This window comes from Cryptotermes secundus, unplaced genomic scaffold (assembly GCF_002891405.2).
Source record: "Cryptotermes secundus unplaced genomic scaffold, Csec_1.0 scaffold697, whole genome shotgun sequence".
NCBI lineage: Eukaryota > Metazoa > Arthropoda > Insecta > Blattodea > Kalotermitidae > Cryptotermes > Cryptotermes secundus.
Window position 1 is genome coordinate 1,077,545 of NW_019724753.1, and position 11,279 is coordinate 1,088,823.

General features: G+C 35.1%; 2 protein-coding genes across 3 annotated transcripts in view; one reads left to right on the forward strand and one right to left on the reverse strand.

Moving 5' to 3' along the window:
• Window positions 1-529: 529 nt before the first annotated feature.
• On the reverse strand, window positions 530-3,275 carry LOC111862936 (dynein light chain 4, axonemal). The gene is made up of 3 exons (XM_023848806.2): window positions 3,072-3,275; window positions 2,841-2,924; window positions 530-1,785 (listed from the first exon to the last, which is right to left on the reverse strand). The coding sequence occupies exons 1-3, from the start codon at window positions 3,144-3,146 to the stop codon at window positions 1,621-1,623; spliced, it is 324 nt and encodes a 107-aa protein (XP_023704574.1). The 5' UTR covers window positions 3,147-3,275; the 3' UTR covers window positions 530-1,620.
• LOC111862935 (mitochondrial E3 ubiquitin protein ligase 1) overlaps window positions 2,775-11,279 on the forward strand; it is a 12,198-nt gene continuing 3,693 nt past the window's right edge. Inside the window, exons 1-2 of one of the 2 annotated variants that reach the window (XM_023848805.2) lie at window positions 2,775-2,826; window positions 9,372-9,577. In XM_023848805.2, coding sequence (XP_023704573.1) covers window positions 2,785-2,826; window positions 9,372-9,577 — 248 coding nt within the window. In that variant the 5' untranslated portion in view covers window positions 2,775-2,784. Of the gene's footprint in view, window positions 2,827-3,323; window positions 3,708-9,371; window positions 9,578-11,279 lie in introns of those variants that run through there. The other variant, XM_023848804.2, reaches the window with a different exon arrangement.

Below are 11,279 nucleotides of genomic sequence, written 5' to 3' on the forward strand. Positions count from 1 at the left end.
TAAATTTATTATATTGTCATGTGTGAGAATGACTCTTGACAGGGTTTTGGATTGGATATTAGATTTATTCACCATTTATAACTTGTGACTACACTTTACAGAATACTGCCACATACAGACTAGTGTCCTCAGTCTAGTACAATCTCCTCCAGCCATTGCCTGTAACGGCTTGCAACGGTGGACTTTCCACTTATTCTGGGTTCCCAAAACATCACTGTGCCTCAGCCACCAGCTTCTAACAGCAACACCTCACAACAATTGAATTGCAGTTCTCTAACTCCCAGGCTAGGGGCCATCTCACACCAACTTCCTAGTCTTTTCTTCAGAAACTGGCTTTCAACTGACTCTATCTGAGTCTGAGTCTCATTTTACAACCGACGGTCACTCGGCCAGTCTGTCTTGGAATAAAGCACCAATCTGGGCCTTATGAACAGATTTTTATTACTGTCAGACAGTTGCAGGTTTGTTGATGTGGGGCGCCCTCTCTGATGATAGGTTGGGTCTGTCATTTACAATTGCTGCTGGTCCTAGCCAGCACAGTCTTTTTTAGGTCCAAGTCCCACAGGACTCATGACCATCTCAGATTTGAGACTTCTCTTTTTGTTGTCTCCTACAACTGACAGGACTACGGTGGAGGTATTCAACACAGTCTCCTCATGGGATGACTCTAGCTTGGCTGGTGTCCTTGTTATATAACCCGTTTGCATGGACCAAGTAGAAAACACCGTTTCCAATAGTTCCTTAGCTGCTTGTTAAGAATCTGCTGCCTAGCAATGGCTACTGCCTTGTTTGTTACACAGTCCCTGCATAGAAATGGGTCTATATGCCATGATATTTACTAACAATTATTACATTTGATTAAAGTGAACTGCAATAATGGTTACAAAAGTGAATAGTAATTCATTCTTTCTCTGACCTGATTGTAGATCAACACATCTCACTGTCAAGGGAGATTGTGAATCATGAAATTCTCTACCAACACAGCCTAAAGTGGACCAAAACTCAAGGTAAATGTGCCAGTTTGTTCTGTGTTATGAAATACAATATGATTCCTAAAACTGTCTTATATTCCATATTATATTCCATAATAATAATATAGGATTATGTATCCTATAAAAATGAGCACACCTTGAACAGCTTAACACCACAGAGAAGTAAACAGAGGAATCTGTTTAAATATTACTTAAAACAATAAATGTTCCATAGCCAGGAAACTGCAGTCTTAAACAAGGTTAACTGAACTAAATTATTTAACAACAAATATATACAACCTCTCATGTTTGTGTCATAGATTGCTCATTATACTGAAAAACAATTAGCAACAATCATGCTAAATCATTAAGAAAACGAACATAATATTCCACAAAATGGAGAAAAAATAAAATCTCAATTAAAAACTGGTAACAAAGCAAATACTGATAAAGAACATAACACAATATTTAAAAAAAATATATAAAAGCCATCTCAACAGTTCAGCTAGCTTTCTATGATTGTAAAACTGAATATATTTGGCATTATTTAATACTATCAGTTTCCCATGAAGGCAAGTATACTGTACCACCATTTTTATGATCATGATGCCTATACATTACGATTTGGAGTTCTTCTGGGGAATTAAAGCTATGAACACTTCCATATGCAGATTGCAAGATTGCCACCAAAAAACATATACAGCAGATTCTTACACTCATATGAAATCTCAAAGCCAAAACCTTCCCCCACAACAGTGTGCCATGATGGACCAAACTTCTTATCCATTGTTTCCTTTATCATACGAGCAGCCATCTGAAAAAAAATAATTTAACAAAAATGAACAAAAAGATTCTAAAGAGTTCTGATGATGGTGTATAACACACAGAATTACTGGGTTTTGGACTTTTTCCATCATCCAGTATTCAAGATAACAGAAAACATGACATTTTGGAAACTGGATCTGTTTCCATCCTCAGGTGAAGGTTGGAAAAGACACCTACTCAGTTGGGCTCCTTAGAAAGAGTTGCGATTGAGAATAGCTCTTTCTAAGGGGCCAAACTGAGTATTATCTTCTCCTCCTTCACCTGAGGACAGAAACAGATTCAGTTTCTGAAATGTCGTGTTTTCTATTCTCTAGAATACTGGACAACGGAAAAAGTACAAAAACCCAGTAATTCTGTGTATTAACAAGAAGAGTTTAGAACATTAATGAAAACAGAAGATCAAATATTACTCAATTATTTCAACGTATTTAAACAAAGGCCAGGTAATATAACCATAAGCTTGATTATATGACAAAGGAAAAGCTAAATAAGCTCCACTGTAAGCTCAAACAGAAACTCCAATAAAAAGTGAGCCAAAATGTTAAGTCATTAATTAAAGAAAGATTAAATAAATAAATTATACATCACAGTCTGGACGGTATGAAAGAGAGAATCATAATTTGCTGCATGTTTAACAAAAAAAAAAAAAGAATTAAACATCACAAAATCAATACTATGAGAAGTGTGCTAGAATGGATCACCTTACTAAATTACACCACATTTACATTTGCAAAACATCTTACCATGCCAAGTAACACAAAACACTGCAACTGAATTCTCATCATCTATGTTCTGGAAGTTCTGTGTTCGAATCTCGACCTAGAGGGCTGTGGCTGATACTATGCAATCATGCATGTAGGATCCTGCACATTCCTGTACATAACCACGGCATTTCCTCCCCAATACGATACAGAAATGCTAGGAGATCAATGATGTTAAGCCATCTGGATGTCAACATAAAGCTGTGATGATGTCATGAACGTAAGACATGCAGGGTTGTATAGTGATGTATAACAGCAGGATACAGAAGGTATGGGTGCTTACTTCATTGTTTGTTGAATGTTTTTCACAAGCAGTGACAACTAGTTCCATTACCTCTCCTTTCATTTCTTCCATCATGTCGGAATGCTGGAAATTTCAGATACAATTACATAACCTTGACGTACTATCACATAAAAGCCCAAACATAATCTGACATAGCACTCAACATATTTTACAAGGAAAATGCTCATTTTATGTATAATAATTATAAATTTCCACGCCATTGTACCTTACCCGGATTAAAGGATAAGTATGGACGATTTTTTTTGCAGTTTCCGTTTCTTCTTTCTTTCCCTCTACTTCTGTCATTTTACCAACACCAATATAACACTCGGCGACTCCCAGTATCTAGACCCTTTCCTCACGATTGCCCACCATCGTTATCCAGTCGCTACTACATTTGTACGCCTTTCAGCCTTTTGCGAGTTCATCTCCATTCATCTGTGCTTGCCGCTGTTTGCGATCGTCTTTGACGTAACAAAAGGAAATCGATGGTCTCCATGGTCATTATCGAAAGATAATGGGGATCGATGGGGATCGTAATGAACGAAATTGTATGACTGTTTTCAAATGCAACAGTACAAATATAGAAGTCCAATAATAAATACGTAAATAATTTTAAACAGACGAATAAGGAATGATATACGTAGATAACCTACTATCTTTAGTGGTGTTGGCATATGTTAGGAGCTAAACAGTTGATGTGCAAGGTATAACTACACACTGTGTGAAAGGAACGAGGTAACCAAGTAATTTGTTTTCTAAATGGATCAGATTAAAGAGATTGCTGCAATTGGAATCAGTTCCATACTATTTGGGATATGCTACAAACGTTACATTAAACAGCGTGACGCTATTAATGGGGTTCAGGTATGTATTGATGGGTTCACGGATCAAACTGCAGCTGACATTAAGAATATCAAGTTTTTGGGGGCATCCCACTTAGCAGCACCATAATTTTGTGTAGTTAGACATATGAGTGAAGTTAAGCCCTTTGTCACCACGGCATGGTAGTTCGTCAGGTTGCACGGAGATTGACTGTCCTCCGGATGTAGAGGGTAGCTGTTGGTCGGTGGTATCTGATGGGATGGTCATCGATTGTGGGGGTTGGAGTAGCAACTGCTGAACATATTACAAAATGTTATACAGAGCCACAAGCTGATTGCTTAGAATGACAGAAGCAATGGCAAATGGTCATGAGATCTTGAATTTATAATGTCGGGATAATTGAGATTTTATGAAAACAGTAGTTACAGAATTACCAAAGTAGAAGGATATTTGTAAGTTTTGAGGTTTTCACGGCGATGACAATGAAGAAAGTCGTCTTCTGGGTTTAGGCACCGTGTATTCTCTGCTGCTCTCCGCATTCCAAGCCATTCAACTGCTCTGAAGATGGAGGCGCTACGTTCCTCCGAAACGTTGGCCGAAACGAAGAATACACGGTGCCTAAACCCAGAAGACGACTTTCTTCATAGAAGGATATTTGGTTATAAAACAATTTAAAGCAAATAACTCACTCTCAGAAGGTGGCAGATGCATTCAATTCGTATTTTATTGATATGGTAGAGGAACTACTGGAGAAAAATAGTGGTAGATCATTACAAAAAGTAGTAGAGTGCAATCCAAACTCTGTATGTTTTTCTGATTCCTGAAGAAGAAATAGTTTCAGTAGTATTCATATTAAAAGACAAAGCTTCTGCAGGGTTTGATGATATCCCTGATTTTCTAGTAGAAGCATGTATCACAGTTATAAAGAACCACTTAATTTCATATTTAATGAATCCATGAATCAGGGTGTATTTCCAGATTTATTGAAAATTAGAAAAAATAGGCCTGTTTATAAAAAGGACAGTAGAGAGGAAATTATTAATTACAGACCTATATCTGTTCAACTCATTTATGTTCTGTAAATCCAGATACAAGTAGACACCATAGGATATGGAACAAGTCAAATACAATGGCATCTGTACAATAACAGCCTAATTTAAAAATTAATGAGATAATAATTAATACCAGTATACTGGTAATAGAAAAGAATAAAAATATTCTTCAAGACAAAATAGATAAGGTAATGAAGCAACTCAAATCTTGGTTTTCGATGAATAATATGGTAATAAATAATGAGAAGACTACAGCAATGTATTTCCATATGAATAAACTAAAAGATAGCATTGAGCCAATAATTACCTTTAAAAATATAATAATTAATTATACAGCACAGTTTAGGTTTCTTGGTATTAATTTAACCCACAAACTAAAATGGAACATTCATATTCAGTCGGTCTGTACAAAGCTCAGTAAGGTGTGGTATATTATTAAAGCTTTGAAAAGTGAATTAAGCCCAGATGTCCTTAGGAATGTGTACTTTGCTGAATTCCAATCTCACATAAGTTATGGTTTGATATTTTGGGGGGGAGAAAGTGAAAGTAAAAAAATCTTATTTTGCAAAAAAGGGTTCTTTGAATAAGGAAAGGGGTAACAAAAAGAACATGTAGACCTATATTTAGAGAAGTAAAAATTGTAACGGTAACATCTTTGTATGTTTTAGAGCTGTTACATTATTTCAAGAAATATAACATTTACACCACAAAAACCCTGACCTACATAAGTATGACACAAGAAAGAAAGAAGACCTTCACGTGCAGCGTTACAATACCTTAACATATGAGAAGGGGGTTACAAATATGGCTGTTAAGCTTTATAATAGACTGCCTTTGGAACTAAGAATGGTAAAAGCAAATAGAGAATTCCTACATAGACTCAAAAGGCACTTACTGGAACACCCATTGTATAATTTGCATGAGTTCCTCTCAGAAGGACAGTCAAATGAATAAGATTCTCCTTGATAAATAGATTTAAGTGTAAATAAAATGACTAGTAATTAGGTGAAGTTTTTAATATGATTCAGAATATAAAGGGAATGGAAGTCTTAAAAGAGATTGCACTCCAAATTATTTAATCATTATCTAAATTGAAGTTTATCTTTTGTGGATTATTTTGATATAATAGGTTTTAAGTTTAAGAATATGATGGTGGTAATTAAGATATATATATATATATGTAGTAAGATGACCTTGTTTTTTATAATGGAAGGCAGTCGTAAATTTGAAGGTACCTAATATATTTTAATTATACCAAGAGTGATTTTAATTGTAATTGAATGTTATGTTATAATGATATATGATGACGTTTCAATCAATTGGGCAGGAGGCCAATTAGACTGGAAAAGTTGTATATGTATGTGACTTGTTCAAGAGTTACAATTTGTAACTGTGATGAATGTTAAATAAAAACTTACTTACTTACAAATTACATAAATATAAGTTAAATGTACTTATGCATCATAATTTGAGCCTGTTAACGGAAATAATGTTGATGGGTAAATAAGTAATAAGATTATAAATTATGTAGATACAAGTTAATTATACTTGTGCATCACAATTTGAGCCTTTTGTCAAAAAGAATGTCAGTGAGTACATAGTTAAAGGTTATAAAATATGTAAGTAAAAGCAAGCAAGCAATCTCCATTCATACATTCGTAGATCCCCATAAGGGAGACTTGTGAATACAGTAAAATACAGTGAAAAACAGCAAGCGGTAAGATAACAACATAGATACAAATATTCTTCCAATGAGTATAATTTAATTACTAGTATACAATTATTTTATCTCATTGGCTATAATATACGATGGGGTACCCAAAAGAAACCGAACTAATTTTTTTATGGGCAGAGCTTTTGTAGTACCGTGTTTTTTCCACTATGAGCGCATAGAGCTAACATTCCTGAGTCGATAAGCCGACTACAGTTGCTTCAGAAGGTAAGGACTAGTTTCGGCAGAGTTTATAGTGACAACTGTTTTGTGTGATCGTCGTTTTTGCAATGGCTGATTTTCGTGAACAGCGTGTGGTGGTGAAATTTTGCTTTTTGCTTGGGAAAAGTGGAACAGAAACTCTTGAAATGTTAAAAACGGCGTACAAGGATGATGCTATGGGGAAAGCTCAAGTGTTTGAGTGGTTTTCCCGTTTCAAAAATGGTGAAATGTGAATTGATGACAAACCTCGTTCTGGTTGTCCTTCCACGGCCTGAACACATGAAAATGTTGAAAAAATTCATGAAATCATCAAGGAAGATCAATGACGGACCATTGAAGAAATTGTGGAGCTGTCAGGAGTGACTTGGAGCTCAGTTCAGCGAATTTTGACAGAAGATTTGGGAATGAAAAGGGTGGCTGCGAAATTCGTACCACGACTGCTGACTGCTGAACAAAAACAAGGTTGCGTGGAAGCATGCTGTGCTTTGAAAGAAGAGTCCCGAAATGATCAAAACTTTTTTTTTTGTTTCCTCGAATGAAAAGAGACATGAAAGGAAAGCGTTTTGCTGATGTTGCTGAGGTGAAGGAAAAAATGACGGAGGCGCTGTCAAGCATCTCAAAAGATGAATTTAGACAATGTTTTGAGAAATGGAATAAAAAATTAGACAAGTGTATTAGTGTAAGTGGAGAGTACTTTGAAGGGGATTGAAGGTTTGTGCTTAAAATTTGAATAAATAAGTTTAAAAAAAACAAGCTCGGTTTCTTTTGGGTACCCCCTCGTATATTCTCAAAAATTTTCGAAAAAATAGTGTATAATAGATTGGTATCCTTCATTATTAAATTTAAGATTTTAAGGGAAAATCAGTATGGGTTCAGAAAAATAAGTTGCGTATATCTACATGTCAGTCTTTTGTTGGAAATGGTCAGGAAGCACTGGACAGGCGGTTATAAATACTGACAAGACCAAAGCAATGCTGTTCCAATTAAATAAACCATATGACATGTCTGAGCCAGTTATTACTTTCAAAAATATAAATATTAATTATGCATCACAGTTCAGATTTCTAGGTGTCAATATAACACATAATCTAAAATGGAGCTCACATATTCAGCCCTTGTGTCTAAAATTGAATAAGGCATGTTACATTATTAAATCCTTGAAAGATGCAGTGAGTTTCTATATACTCAGGAATATTTACTTTGCCAGATTTCAGTCCTTAGTAAGTTATGGTTTCATTTTTGGGATGGAGAAAGCGAAAATAGTAGAGTACTGGAAATACTACTTCATTTAATGAGAGATGTAAATAATAGAGCATCATGCAGACATATTTTTAAGGAATTAAAGATTTTAACTGTTACCTCCTTGTATATTTTTGAGGTATTGTGCAATTTTCAGAAACATAATTTATACTGTATGAGAAATTCAGATTTATATGAATATAATACTAGAAGGAAAGGTGATATGTGCCCAATTGTAACACATCCACTTTTAAGAAAAGTGTTATCAATAAGGGTAATAAATTGTATAGCAGACTGCCTTTGAAATTAAGAAAATCAGATGGATGTAAGAAAGACTTTAAACGTAAGCTAAAAGTATTTTTACTAGATCATCCATCTATACATTGTATGAGTTTCTTTTAGAGGGACTGTAGTAAGCGTAGCAAAATCTCTATTCAGCAATTCAAATAGATAACAAATTGTTGCTTGTAATATCTTAATGTGATCAGTGTTTGACATGGCCATACATAGGACTTTTGATTTACCATAATACCCTTAAAATTCTCTCGATATACTCATAAGGTTAACAAAACTAGCATGATAGGCTTTTTTTTTAAATCAGCTTGCATTTTCAATTTATGTATCGTATCTAATTTGATTACTTATCTGGTTTTGATAGTGTGTGTTATGTTTTAATTGTATGTTTAACCTTGTCAAGAGTAATTAATTATTGCTGACAAATTCTAATCCTTTAGGCATTTGAGCAAAAGGATTTCAAGAATGATGTATTTAATGATGTGACTTGTTCAGGTGTTACTCTTTGTAGCAATTATGAATGCTAAATAAAACGAATGAATTTAGTGGGAGTACAGGAGGTTAGGTTGGGTAAGGGTGACACTGATTCAGTAAACAATTATACACTTTCTGTGGAAATGGGAATGAGAATCATGCTTTATTGTAGATAAGGAGGCAGAGTTTGTTACAGTGGATTATATAATGTGTAAAATTAAGGGCATTGGTGTGATGTAGTGAATGTGCATGGTCCGAATTGAGATGAAAATGATGATCACAAAGTGCAGCTTTTACAGAAGTATACATTCAGTCAGTTCCCAAGTAGACCAAGCATATAATTTGATAATGTGGAAAAGTATGTATCCAAAATATCTGTATAAGAAATCCTTTAACATTATATCATCTTGCATTTGAACTATGTACATATCTTGCTTCCTTGAACACTGAGTTATTCACATACAAATAATTGCCATTTTAGAGAGTTACAATGTTCAGACTTGTTAATGCTGTAGGAGGTGCAGTTGACAGTGATGCTCCATGGGAAAGTGAACCCACTGTTTACCTTTCATCAATGAGCTTGCATTATTTTGACTACTGACTTGAATTTTATAAAGGACATAACATAACCCCACAGACTTCATTATAGCTGGGCAGCGGTTTGTATCAGGTTATAAAAGTTCATATCTGTACTTTTGCTTTGATGTGTTACAGAATGCTCCGGTGCTGGAATTAAATTATGACCTGAATGAAATAGTGAAAACACACAAAAATAAAAAAGTACCATATGTAGTCATACGTGGAGAAGTTGAAGCGCTTGGGTCTCCAATTACCAGCGTAAATAACCACAGTATCACAGGAGCCATTCAAAAGCTTAGTATGAAAGAGCATGTTGTTGCAAGAGGATCATCTGGATTTTGGTTTGTTGAATAGGTGTTGCTGTTCATTCTCATGCAATTTCTTTCCTACATTGCTAGTTAAACCCAGATTTGAAAAGCTTCAGGCCACATATGCTCATTTAGAAGTGATAGGTCAAATTCACATTTTTTCATTACAGAACCTCCTTGTATTTGTTTGTGCATATCAAGTAGATTATCATTAATTACATTATTTTACATTTTAATGTATAACTGTTGCGTCAAAGTCTGTCTTAACATCGGATGGTATTAAAGTGATACAGTGTGATCATGTGGTACCTTCCTGAAAACATGTGACCTGTTTAGGCAGAATAGATTGGCATGTGAAGTGTAGGCATTAGAATTTCTCTTCAAATTTTCCCTATAAAATGTTGATCAAGCCATGTTCAGTTAGGTTTTCTTGCATCCACTGTCCTAAGGAGCAGGCACATAGCAAAGCCTACACTGACACCTGGAATGGTGGAATGACAAATTGCCACAGTGCCACTTCGTGTATGTGCATTGTGTTATGCTGCTTAGTACAACAATGTTTGAGGTGTCCTTATTTGCGGTTGCTATCTGCCATGTTTTGTTATGGTCACTAAATATGTCTTCTTAAAACTGTGGAGTCCCTTTTTGGGAGTTTGTATTTAGATTAGTAACAATATGAGGTACGATATTAAAGTACTATATAACATAAAAGTGCTTATACACTCTATTTTTCTAAAATTGTACTATCATCATAACACAGCAGTACTCTAAAACTGTTAATATGGTTGCTGTAATGTAGAATCAATTTGATCAGCCATGACAATTGACATAAATGATTTTAATGATAACTCTCTCAACCATTAGGGTCTGATCCAGTGATTTTTATGTTCTTTTAATTACTTATGTTACAACCATCGACACAGCAAACAGTGTGGGGATATCTTCAATAAAGATAACAGATGTTGGTATATGTCTTACGTGTTTAATATAACATAACTGTGCTACATGTTTCCACCATATAATTAGGTTATCATCAGGCACTTATGAACATAACTCATGTAATTAAAATTAATTGTTATGATACAGATCTGTATTCCTGCAACTGACGGCTGTGTTGCCAGCAAATATATATTTATAAAGTGAGCACAGATCTGCAATTTATTATGCTAATAAATTTCATTATTATGGTTATGATTAAAAATACATAAAATATAGAAATATGAATAATATAATGGTATAGAAGTATAAATTGTATTTAAAATTATGGCTAGATGTTGTGCTTAGGCATGTGCAGCCTTCCACAGATGTGTGTCAGTGTGCTGGAGGGGTGTCTTCATGCTATTTCATGCTTGCTGTCGTGCAAGAATGTGGCTCTGTGTCATAAACATTTCTTTTAATTATTTGAGCTATGTTCATAATATATACAGGGTGTCCCAGGCGGAATGGACCAAACATCGGGAGGGTGTTCCTTATGTTAAAGTATGCCGATATAACCCAAAACACCTATGTCCAAAGTTGAACGGTTACGGAGATAATGGCCCGAGAAAAGTGTGGTCTTCTTGCAGGTCCACGCACTGTGGACAGTCAGCTGTGACTGTTATCTGTTTGTACTTGAGTGTGGTGATGTCACACTAGCCGTGATCTCATGCGCAACCTACCAGAGCCTACATATTACGTTGCGGCGGGGTCGTGAATGGGTGGTAAATTAGTTGTGTGATGAGTTGCTGAAATGCCT

Excerpts from the sequence above, each read along its gene's own strand:
- LOC111862936 (XM_023848806.2), bottom strand. The coding sequence starts at position 3,146 with ATGACAGAAGTAGAGGGAAAGAAAGAAGAAACGGAAACTGCAAAAAAA. Across the intron at positions 2,925-3,071 it reads ATACTTATCCTTTAATCCGG|CATTCCGACATGATGGAAGA; the intron begins GTAAGGTACAAT and ends TGAAATTTCCAG. Across the intron at positions 1,786-2,840 it reads AACATTCAACAAACAATGAA|ATGGCTGCTCGTATGATAAA; the intron begins GTAAGCACCCAT and ends ATTTTTTTTCAG.